Source organism: Camarhynchus parvulus, chromosome 1A (assembly GCF_901933205.1).
Source record: "Camarhynchus parvulus chromosome 1A, STF_HiC, whole genome shotgun sequence".
Lineage (NCBI taxonomy): Eukaryota > Metazoa > Chordata > Aves > Passeriformes > Thraupidae > Camarhynchus > Camarhynchus parvulus.
Genome location: NC_044586.1, coordinates 17,623,899 through 17,636,066, shown reverse-complemented (window position 1 = coordinate 17,636,066; position 12,168 = coordinate 17,623,899). Strand labels below are relative to the sequence as shown.

Below are 12,168 nucleotides of genomic sequence, written 5' to 3'. Positions count from 1 at the left end.
AGTTAGGTGGTACATTCCTGCCTCAGTATTTAATAAATAACATTATTAACCCTGCCCCCCCACCCCAGAAAAACCCCAAACAACAAACCAAACCCAAACTCCAGCAGTCACGCCCCCAACACAATTTCATTTATCTGTCAGACCAGGAAGAAAAATCAGCTGTGTCTTGTGTCTTTAAAGTTTATATACAAAGTCCGTAAAAGTGATGTTATAATAGAACAAGACCAATGATTTGCTGGTTTAAGAAGTGGCTGGGTTTGCCTTGCTTCAATATCTGATGAGACCATATATTCAATGTCACTGTTATTTTGTGATATATCTAATAACAGTAACCTCAGGTGGTCTAAAATTTTGAAAGCAGTATAAAGTGCTATGAGGTTAAAATAAAGGAAGCAACACCTCTATCAAACAGGTGAGCAATGTTAAAATGAGCAGATGTGGTTTCAGACTTTTAAATGTTCAGCTAAATATTAAAGTAGCAGTTCAGTGCTGAAAATAAAAACAGATTTTAAACAAGGCTTAGTTTTTTAGTGTAATTCTCTCAAATTACATGTCTATGCTCTGGCAATTTTTAAAATGAGAATACACTCATTATTGGAATATTGAATATATTCTTATAGAAATACATGGGAATCTCATCCCTAATGAGAGGAAGGTACCAGAGAGAATTTTCTGGCTGCAGAGGGCTGATATGTCATTCATTATGGAGAGTTTAAACCATGTAACTGGGCTTGCTCTGAGCTGTAGGCCACTGACCTGGTGCAGCAGCAGCTGTGTCCCTGTTAGTGGCCATTAGCCAGTTAAATCACTGCACACTAACACTGATCAAAGCAGTTGTGGAAGCTCTTAATTTCCTGTTTAGAAGAGCCCTATTTGTTTGATGAGTCTTTAAAATGCTCCAGGTTTTGTTTTGGTGTTTCTGAAGTGTGATTTGACTTTTTGTTGCCATGGGCTCTCCTGTCTCAAACAACTCCACCTCCTTTTTTCTTTTCAATAGGCAGAATGCTTTTTCTACTTAGCTAGAGATTGAAGCATTTTATAAATAGATAGGACATCAAAGTCAGAGGTGAATGGATCTATCTGTGTGGCTTTATTTCAATTACTAAAAGACACTTTCTTTTAAGTGGTTAAATCTTGAGTGGTGCGCTGGAGTCAGTGAAGTTTTATTTAGCATTTGTTCCATGTGTGTAAATTAACCAGTTTGCTTTCCTGCTCAAAGTTTGTACTCGTACATTTTCTGATTGTAATTTCATTTAAAAAATCTGGTATGAGAACTGATTGATTTTTATGGGACTTTTTTTCCCCAGACATTGGATAAAATGCTTTTTCCACACTGCCTTAATGCTAAGTGTAATCTAAGATTTCAGTATGCATTTTATGAAATTAAAATATCCACTCTACTAGTCCTGTTGGAGATTAACATTAATGTGTGGGTTTTGTATGAATTCAGGTTATTGATGAACTGAAAATGGAGCTTGAACTTGTAAAAGGTCTCATGTGGCTTATGCCAGGAGAATGCAGTTGACGTCCTTGCTAATTATTTAGTTTTGCAAAGTGGTTTTGTAACTGGTATTGATCCCACCCCTGGTAAATTCTCATTTGCAGTCTAAAAGCCTCTGCTACAGGCAACACACTGTTGTTGCAGGAAATTAAATTTATTTGTTGTTCCAAAGGAGAATTTCAATAAAGTTCACAGAAGTGTGCACTGCCATTCAAAAGAGCCTTTCCAGCCTGGTCATGTGTGCCCTCCCCTTCTGCTGGCACTTGCCCTTGGGTGACTTCATGCTCAGTCACACTGGAAAGCTTGGGCTGGGTGATTTTGGTTTTTGTTTGTTGGGTTTTTCTTTTAGTTGCCAAAGTGACTGTAGAAAAGCAGCTGGAGGTGAGGGACAGGAGTGGGTCTGGGTGACAAAGGCGATTAGCTGGGGTTAAATCTCGAATGAAACTCAGAAAATTGTCTCTGCTATATTCTACTCTGGACGTGTCCTGCCTCTGTGTCAGGTCAAGCCTGCAAATCTGTCCCATATAAGCTGGGTGTGCAGCTCCTGAGCCAAGCTGTGTTGGTTTGAATGCGCTCCTTTGTTGGGGCAAAGAGCTGCCGACAGGGACACTGCTCGCAGGAGCACAGACAAAGGTTGTGTGTGACTTTGGGGACACAGCAGTCCCGTTAAAATCAGTGGGATCGCTTCAGGGGCTTAAACAGGACCAGACCCTAACACTAGAAACTCGTCAGGACCTGTTTTGAACGCGTATTCCACAATCCCCTTATCATGCTGCTGTGAAATGATAAGGAATAAGAAAATCTCCCGGTGGGATCCCAACCGAGTGTCTGGTTTGGGGCGTTTTTGTGCACACACACCGTGCTGATGGCAGCACCTGGGAGGTGGTGGCTTGGCAAACACAGAGCCTACAGCCCCTTCTCCTCGATCCTCCCACAAAGGAGATGTCAGACCTGACCGGCCGCATGCCAGGAGGAGAAAGCGGGCTGGTCTGCCAGAAGGGGCGCATGGCTGGAAAATTAGGCGGCGCACCTGAATACAGCCCGCAAGGAATTGCGGTGCCCTGACAAATGGCACATGCTGAGCGTTTGCCTCCAGTTGTGTCCAATTATTGCAGAATGTGGACTATATAAAACTGTTCCTAAGACAGGATGTCATTTCAAATTTGATCTTTGTGTACTTTCAAGCCTAACACCGCTCTGGTCCGGCAGTGGTGGGACCGGGGGTGTTGTTTTGCCGCAATGCTTTTTACCCATTTTTCCTGGCACCCGCGTGGGTCCGGCGCACCAGGTGATGCTCGGGCGGGCTCGGTGCCCGCCCCCGGCACCCGGGGGTGTCCGAGGCTCGTCCCGCCCCCGCCTCCCTCGGACTTCCCGGCCGTGGCAGGGCGCTGTGGCCGCGGCGGCTCCCAGCCCGCCCCCAGTGCTGCGAGCGCACACCGCGGGCTCGCCCCGCTCGCTCGGGCGACTGATTTCCCCGCTGCCGGACTCGGTTCGGTTCCGCGGGCCCCGCAGCCGCCGGGCGGGATTCCCCGGCGAGCCCCCGGCCGAGCTGATGTCCGCCGCGCCCGTCCGCTCCCCGACGCTGCGGCCGCACAGGATGAAGAAAGAGGAGTCGTTCCTGGGCAAGCTCGGCGGGACCCTGGCCAGGAAGAAGAAAGCCAAGGAGGGTGAGTTCGCCGGCGCGGGGGAAGGAAGGAACGTGCTCGGGGCCGGCGTGACTCGCGGCCGCTCCGCCGTCCCGGCCCGCCCCATCCCATCCCGGCCCGGCCCGTTCCTCGGCGGGAGCAGCGGCGGAGCCCTCGAGCCGCGCTTTGTTCGGCGGCCCCGCGGAGGGGCCGTGCCCGCCCCCGAGAGCCACAACGCGGCTGGGGACGGGCGTGGGGGGCGGCTGGAGCGATGGGGAGCGCCTGGCAGGGATGGGGGAGACTGGAATCATGGGAGATGGATGGCAGCGATGGGGAGCGGCTGATAGCAGTGGGGGGAGACTGAAGTGATGGAGGGCGGGACATCAGCTCATGTCGCGTGTCCGGGAAGGTAAGCCCAGAACCCGTTTTGTGCTATAAAATAAAGTCCTGGTGACCAACGAGACGGTGGCTGTCGTTTTCTTGTGGTCTGAGCGCTGAGGACCCCAGAGGGAATGGTTAAGTCCACCCGTGTTTCATTCCAGGTCCGCTTCATCCATAGGCTTTATGCTAGTGTAGGCGCTGTGCCCGGAGACACACCCATCCCACTCACCTCGCTATGAAGGATTCCGCATGGGCACACATCGCCCAGGCTGTACGAGTGTGGCCGTGTGGGATGTCACTGCTCGTGCTACCTAGGCAGGGAGGCAGGAGCCTTCCCTTTGCTGCAGAGAGCCCGGAGAAGCTCCCCAGCTCGAGCCCAATGGACCAGCACCTACGCTGGGGGCTCAGCCCCTGTTGCACACCCTGACCTGGGGCATGGGCACGCCAGGGCTGTGCAGATAGCAGCGTTGTTGCTGTTGAAAAAGGGAGGTGTCTCATTGCTGGACTTGATAAAGCTGGCCAAGTCCTGAATGCTCAAAGTGTGCCCGTCCTCTGGGGATGGTGTCTGCTGTTCTCCCCAGCAGCCCGACTCACCAGTGCTGGCTTCTGTGGAGAAGCTGCGTCCATGTTATCCCCAGACTCCTGGCATCTGCCAGCAGGAAATTTGTGTGTCTTTGCCCTATGGCTTAACACAACTGTGACTTGATGGCTGGTTAAAACTGGCCTTGGTTTTGTCCTAGTGTCTGCTGTGTGTAGGGTAGGGATGTAATTCATGTTTCAGCCTCCTTTCAGCTGACTGTTGAGCATGTTTTGCCTATATTGAGTCTATGAATTGCCAGCAACATTCAGAAGACAGCTTTTTAATCTTAAAAAACACAATATTCAGCCTTGAAACCTGGTTCAAGGAAATTGCTTCCCTTTCCTTCTGCTGCCTGTTTTGGTGTGGCTTACTGGTGTTTCCTTTGTTATCTATTTTTAATCAAGTTTCCCTGACGTGGTTCTACTGAGGAGCAGCACAAGCAGTTGTGTCTTCCTGAGATGATCTCATTTGCTTCCAAAGGAAGATGGTGGAAAAAACTCATCTCTGGCAAGGAGGCCAAGCATGTGCTCCAAAAAAGTGCATGTCAGAGGTGGCTTCAAAGCTGAAACATGTTGGCAGCTTCCCTTCTTAAGCATTTCAGCCTCACTAGGCCATGTTCTTGAGGTGGCCACTTCCAGCAGGGCCCACCCGCTGGTTTTGCTGAGTTTGCCTGTGGTTTTACCTACTTGTGTGGCCACAGCTCCTCATGGCAATGGAAGGGCCTCTTTTGGTCGCTGTGCCTGGTACTTAGTGGGGAACCACACCAAAGCCTCCCAGCCCTGCTTCTGTTGGTGTGATGGGGTGGAAGCTGCAACACAGGGGGCAGCTTTTCATGAGAGCATTCCTTCCAGTCTGAAATGCCACTGTCTGCAAGCCTGAGGAGCCACTGGTGTGACATTCCCTGGTGCTGCAGGGGCCCAGCCCCTTTGTTGTGAAGGGAAATGGCTTTTTTCCCTTTGTGGAGCAGCTCTCCAGTGGAGGCTGTCCCAGCCACGCCTGTGCAATGGGAATGGGCCAATGGGTAAGAGTGATGAACTGGGGGGTCTGCACCAGGGGGAGAGCGGCTGGAACATGGCTTGTGGAAGGACCTGGGCAGCCTCAAGAGCAAATTTCAGGGCTAGAAACTAATTTTTTTTTTTTTATGTGAGTGTGGAGCAGAAGTAAACTGGAAGGTTATCTGAGTGGTGTTCCTTGAATGAGTTGGTAGAAGCAGATGTGGTCAGCGTTTCTCCATGTGCTCAGCCCTTGGGAATTCCTGGCCTGCCTCCAGGTTTCTGCTGGGTTTGCCTGAGGGGACCAGCAGAGGTCAGAACGATCTTCCCAGAGTAAATCCTGTCCACGGCAAATGAGAATGCTGAGGCTGCCACAGCCTGAAATGATCCTTTCCTCCTCTGGCTCCATCAGCTCCAAAAGCTTCAGCCTGAGTGCTGTTTATACCTTGCTTTCACTGCCTGTCTGTGTATTGCAGCTGTTACTGTCCCAGCTGTGCTCATACAGTGACCTCTAACAGGGTCTTTGTGAGAGCTAAAATCCACTTATATCAATCCTTTTCATTTTTGTGCACAACTTCTGAGCCACGCAGCTCAAAGCTCCTTGTGATGATACTGAAAAAGTTCTCATTTGTGGTTTTTGTTTCTTTAATCACAGGTCGTAAATAACCATAATGTGCGGCTGCTAAGAATGAGCATCTAAATTTAATTTTTTTTGGCTAATTACTTCATAACTTATTGCAATGCATTTTTGGGGAGAGTTTTTAGGCAGCCTTGACTTGAGAGAACGAGCAGCTCGTGGGGAAGCTGTTTTACCCTGGTTTCCTATGGAAGGCTGGTGAGTGATCTCAGTGTCTGTTAGGCTCCTCCCTTCCTCTTCCTTCCCAGGAATATTTTTAACCCCTAGTTTGGGTAAAAATGTCCCAGGGAGAAAAGTCTTGCTGATTATTAATGCCTGCAGGCTATGTCAAAATGGGTCACCAGCAAGTATAGGAACACATCAGAGGAGCTCTGCAGTAGGAAAAACAGCAGATGAACTCAACCGTATCATGATAGTACTGGAGCCCACTGGGGAGGGACTTGGCCAGAGAAAGGACAGGAAAGGCCATGGGATAGCATGGAGGAAGATGTGTGTTCCTAATCTTACAATCAGTCATGAAGCACATCCTTAGAAAAGTGGGATGTGTCAGTTCCAGTGCTCTGCAACCTCTTTGGTTCTTACTTCTCTCCCTGTTCCCCATTTAGGCCACATGGAAATCTGCAAATATCTATGTTTGCCTGATGTTTACCGTTCCATGTCTCTGTCTTGGTGTATCTGAGATTTACCTTAGGTGTTAGGAAGAAATTTCTCACCATGAGGGTAGTGAGGCCCTGGCACAGGGTGCCCTGAGAAGCTGTGGCTGCCCCATCCCTGGCAGTGTCCAAGGCCAGGTTGGATGGGGCTCTGAGCAGCCTGGGATAGTGGAAGGTGTCCCTGCCCATGGCAGGGGCATGGCAGGAGATGGGCTCTAAGGTCCCTTGCAACCCAGACCGTTCCATGATTCTGGTGATTTTGGTCTTTCAAAATGTGCCACCTGTTCAAGAGCTCCAAAATCTGCTTTAAATACCTTAGAAAAATGTTGGGGTGCTGGCAGGGCCCATAGAGGATATGGTTTGTAAGCCAGATGATTCCTTAGCTTCTTTTCAGATTTTGTAGGTTTCAGGTAGTACTACATTTCAGCTTCACCTGCAAAAGGAAATTGAAAAATCTGCCCTTTCCTGTTTGTCAGAGTGATGCTGCTGTACTGAAATAAAGGAGGGGGTTTTGCTGCATTTGCTTGATTTTCTTTTCCTCATGACACGCTGTATGGAAGATCTGGGCAGCAGGTGTTTGGCTAAATAAGCTTTCTGTTATTGTATCTGTGTGTGTGTATAGCCAATATGGGGGAGTCAGTGAGAGAAATAAAACAGAATCAATTGCTTAGTGCTGTGTCCCAGTGACACGATGGAGGGTGGGCACAGGGCTGAGGAATCTGTTCTGGAAAAGTGCCATTCATTTGTGCCTGATGAAATCAGTAGGAGAGGGGAGTGAAAGAGAGGATAGCACTGCAGAGTGCAGGATTATTGCAACAGGAGCTGAATAGAGAGAAAGTTTTGTGCATTTCAAGGGGGGCTGAGGTGCTGTTCTTGGGATCCCTGTCTTGGTGTTACAGTGAGATGTCCTGATGGTGTCTCACCCCCTTCTTAATTTACTTTCCGCACTCACAGGATGTGGCAGTGAATTTTTAGGCAGATGGAGAGACAAATACAAAAGGAGTGGGCTCTAATTCTGTTGTCTTGCTTCACACGAGTACATTAGCTGCAGACTGAGAGGATGCTTGGCTGGAGAAGTGTGTCTGTGCATTGTGATGTGCTACTGCTGCTGAAATATCCCCACAGAAGATGAGTGCTAGTTAAGTAGAAGGACTTGTTCTTTAAGAAAGGAATTTGCAGTTCCTTTCTGCAGTAGTAGTAGTTATGTTGAAGCTACACACTGTTCCAGATATGTGTGTATATATAGAAAGTCTGTGCAAACACATGTAGATAGATTCATATTTCAACCTCGATTTATTATCCTTTCTACCACTGATTTAAACAGACCTAAATTTCCAGTTGGAACCTGTGTAGCCTAATTGCTGTTTCTCCTGTAGGGCTCAGGCTTGACCAGGTCTGGTTGCAGTCTTGGTAGAGTGGTGCTGGTTTGGTTCTCTGTTCTATTCTGGCAAAAGCTGTACTGGGAATATATTTGGTGTTAATATCTCAACTGAAATGAACTTTTCATGCTCAAGAATTGTGCTTTTAACAGTATCATAACCCCCACATTTTCCTCCTGTAGCTGCACTTAGGCTAGGATGGTTCACCCAGTTCACCTTCAGGCACAGTCTCCTGGTGAGACAAATGAGTTTGGAATTACAGCTCCGAGTTTTCTTCCAGACAGGATGCAGCAAGACACACAAAATAGCTCTGTAGCTCTTCAGTAGTGTTAAAGGAATGCATTGCCTCCCTTTGAGGAAAACAGGCATTCAAAAGTAATTTTATTTCCAGAGTTGCAATCTTTAAAATAAGATTCATTGTAAGAATACTGTTAAACTTCATTGTAAAACCTTAGCAGGGTGGTTATCAACACTTCCAGGTTTCCAAAACCAGAATTCTAATCCTTTTCTCCCTAAAGTTCACAGCATTTGTTCAATGATACCTGTTTTAATTTCTTCTAAAGGATTTATTAATTATGACACTGGAGAGAGAGACTTTTAAAAGGAGGCATCTGGCTGTGTCCAAGAAAGTTTATGGGTGAGCCCTGTGAGAGACTGATGTACTGCAGAGCTGCACATGGACTTGATGGGAATGGGGGGAGCTGCAAAGTCACAACTCACAGAAAGTCTGTGTGAAGGGGGGACTCCTGATCTCACTGGTGAATCTGTGCAGGGACATCAGGTTGTCTTCTGCAGTGCATTATCATAAATACATTAATCTACTGATTGTTTGCTCGTGTTGGTAAGAGTTGGGATATTTAGATCACTTCATTAATATACATGCACCTTACTGATGTGGACTTTGGCAACAGGGCAGTGCAGAAGAGAGAGTATAGTCATGCATGACAGTGCTGAATGCCTTTTTATGTACTTCAAGGACTGTTACAGGCCAGCGGATCTGAGAACAGATGGAGCTGGTGGAGTTTTCCAATGCGCTGCTCTGAGCTTTGGATTGTCCTTTGATGTTAGGAGATTTGGGAGATTAGCTGGCAAGGTTTTTTCATTGCAAAAGCATGTCAGAACAACTTGCCGCTAAGGGATCCAGGCTTATGTGGTCTGAGGCAAACCCAGGGCAACACAGAGTCTGCTGGTTGCAGGAATTGGTGTTTCAGCAGCCACAGCTTTGCTGTTCAGCTGGAAGGAGCTTTGGTGTGTGTGCCTTGTGCACACAAGTTTCACAGTCACAGTTGAGGAGATTCAGGTTTGTAGCTGTGGAAGTCCAGCAGAGTTGCTACTTTAGAGCTGCCCACGTGGGATTTGGATGCCAAATTGCTGTCAGCTTTCAAATGCAGCCAGTCAAGTGTACAGATCTCTTGGGCATCACTGGAAATCTCAGCCTGCAAGATTCCTGAAGTTGTCTCTGTCAGGGTTCCTGGGATATGGTATCTCAAAGGGGAATGTGACCATACAGAGACACTGGTGTGTATCACAAGGAGAAGGAGTTTCCTGCCTCACCTGTACCATCATTGGCTTGTGATCCTTGTCACTCCTGCAGTGTGGGAGGGGCTGTATGTGCCTTCTTAGACTGGAGTCTTGTTTTCTTTTCAGCCCTCCAGCTCCTCTCAGCTCTTTCAGGAGATCTGGAGGTCAGCAAGGAAGGAGGAAAGGAAATTGACCATGTTTCTCAAAGGCTCCTCCTTGTGCTGACCTCTGAGCATTAGAGCAATTGTAACTTCAGCACACTTCCAGATGCTTTGAACTAACAGGATCCAGGTATTTTGTTAGAGAAGCCAACTACCTGAAGGTCATGGAGGTGGCTCCAGAGAATGATCTGACCTGTGCCAGTGTCAGGATGAGGCTGATGGCACGGGGCCTGTTCTGCTCAGCTCTCACAATATCCACATGCCTTACTCTGCCCAGCCTTGAGCTCTTCTTCATGGCAGCCTTGGTAGTTGCTTATCCCCACCCTTGTACAGCCACTGCCTGCTCTGTGAGATGCGCTGTGGGTGTGCACTGTCACTAATGAAGCTCAGCTTTTCTGCTCAGGGCACAGCCCAACCAACTGAGGTGTTCACTCTCACTCACAAGGGATAGTGTGGACTGGCCCTTGCTTTGCCTGGTGGAGGCCTTGTGTCCAGAGGAGGGCTACAAGCGTCCAGAGGAGGCTGATATGGTGCAGGGCCTTGAGGGGAAGCTGTATGAGGAGCAGGTGAGGGCACTGGGTCTTTTCAAATGGGGGAGACTGAGGGCAGAGCTCACCAGGGGCTACATCTCCTCTTTAGGGGCAGCAGAGGGGCAGGCCCAGATCTCTGCTCCATGTGACCAGGGACAGGACCCAGGGAACGGCTGGAGCTGTGTCAGGGAAGGGTTCAGTTGGAGTTTAGGAAATTTTCTTCCTCCAGAGGGTGGTGGGGCACTGAACAGGCTCCCCAGGGAATGGTCACAGCCCCAAGGCTGCCACAGCTCCAGGAGTGTTTGGACAGCGCTCTGAAACACAGAGTGGGATTGTCGGGGGGTCTGTGCAGGGCCAGGGTTAGACTTTGATGCTTTGTGTGTCCCTTCCATCTCAGGGTATTCTGTGATTCTGTGGTGGCTGTAGCATACTTGTCTCTGGTTGGTGTCATAGGCTGCATCACCTGTTGTGCCCTGCTGAGGGAGGTGTGAATTGTTGTGAGGAGGATGGAAGTGGAAGGGAATGAAGGGGAGTGTGAGCAGTAGGACAGCACTGCTTATCCAGGGCTTCTGCCAGGCTGCCTTCAGGAGGAGTTCCTGAACCTGGATGCTGGAGCTCTGCTCAGGACAGGCTGCTCAGTGGCTGTGGGCAGGGGGTCTAAACCAGCATCTGAGTGTAAGCAAACCCTGTTTGCCTTTGGGAGTGGGCACAGCACTGATGGGAAGGGGGAACAGAAACCTCTGTGTAGCACAGCTAGTAGGCCAGTGGCCAAGTGATCTCTCCAGGGTGAAGCATATTGTGCTCAGGTGTAGATTTCCTAATTTGTACTCTTCTGATGGCCAAGTAGAAAGCTGCGACCTGAAATTCGTGACTTCTGTTGTGTATGTCTAGTTTGGCTGGAACAGGATGATGGAAAACACGTGCTGTCAGCCTTCTGTAATTTGAACCCAGTGAAGCCTTGCTCTGAAAACCAGATGTGGAGAGAACAGGCACACCTGGCAGCACGTACTGGGAACAGTGGGTCTGTAGGCTCCAGGCCCTTAAATCACTGTCACTTCCTCCTGGAGGAACAATGGGGCTCCTAATTATAAATCCTGTACACTGATTTGTTTCCTTGCACTCTCTGTGGACCTGTCTCTCTCCAGAGGCCTTAGGCTGAGAGAGGAGGCCATGGGATGAGAATCTCATTTTGGCTTTTCTGGTGGTGAGAAAACTGGGAATTCAGTTCTGCCTCTCAATGATTGTTTCTCCAGGTCAAAAAAGGTTTCTTTATAATCCCCTGTCTGGCAATCAGATACAGATTTTATAAAAACTCTTTTCAAGGTCTGCTGCATGTTGGTTATAAAACAAGCAAACTGTTCTGGCTCCTGGAATCCCAGTTCCTTCTTTAGTACTTCTTTCATTGTGTGGTTGAATAATAATGAAATCCACTGAAAAAAAAAAGTGTATTTTCCGTTATAGCTGCCATATGGCCCTACTGCTAATTTTTAATTAGCTGTGGGAAGGTTGCATACACAGTTTATTTGGAGTAAGGAAGGAGACAGAGATGGATGAGGAGATGTCTGTATAGAGGCATGGTATCGTGTCTCTTTTCGTGTCTTTAAATAGAAGAATGTGTAATCCTCAGAAAGTGTTGTTCACTAGGACTGTTTGGCAGATGCATGCATTGGTGCCATTAAACAGATGTAGACGCTTCTGTCATTTTAAAATAGAATAGTGTTGTTTACTCTCTGGCTTGCCTAGTCCAGCAGATGGATTTGGAGGCTTTGCAAAACTGACAGGATTTTCTTCAAAAATTATTGGAAAAAGTAACCACTAGCACTTCCCACTTAACATTCTCCCACAGGAGCAGGGTTACGAAATTGTACCTCAGGATTCCTGTTTGCTTTCTTCTCCATGTATGGCTCCCAGTATTGTTACAGTGAATTGGTTCCACTGGAAAAGTAGGCATGGTAACTCTGCAGAATTTGGTCTGGAATCTTGATGCTCTACTTCGAATTCTGGAGTTAAGTTGCAAGATCATCAAGTCCAATTGTTCCCACAGCACTGCCAAGTCCATCCCTAAATCATGTCCCCAAGTGCCTACAAATCTTGTAGGTACCTCCAGCATGATGACCCCAACACTTCCTAGGGAGCCTGTTCCAGTACTTGACAGCCCTTTCAGTGAAGACATTTTTCCTCATATCCAACCTGAACCTCCTCTGGCTC

The 12,168-nt window shown here is 48.2% G+C and overlaps 1 protein-coding gene across 1 annotated transcript in view; it reads left to right on the top strand.

The window, feature by feature from the left end:
- The first annotated feature begins 2,855 nt into the window (after positions 1–2,855).
- Positions 2,856–12,168, top strand: part of PARVB (parvin beta) — a 51,884-nt gene continuing 42,571 nt past the window's right edge. Inside the window, exon 1 of the mRNA XM_030959443.1 lies at positions 2,856–3,168. Coding sequence (XP_030815303.1) covers positions 3,054–3,168 — 115 coding nt within the window. The 5' untranslated portion in view covers positions 2,856–3,053. The remainder of the gene's footprint in view (positions 3,169–12,168) is intronic.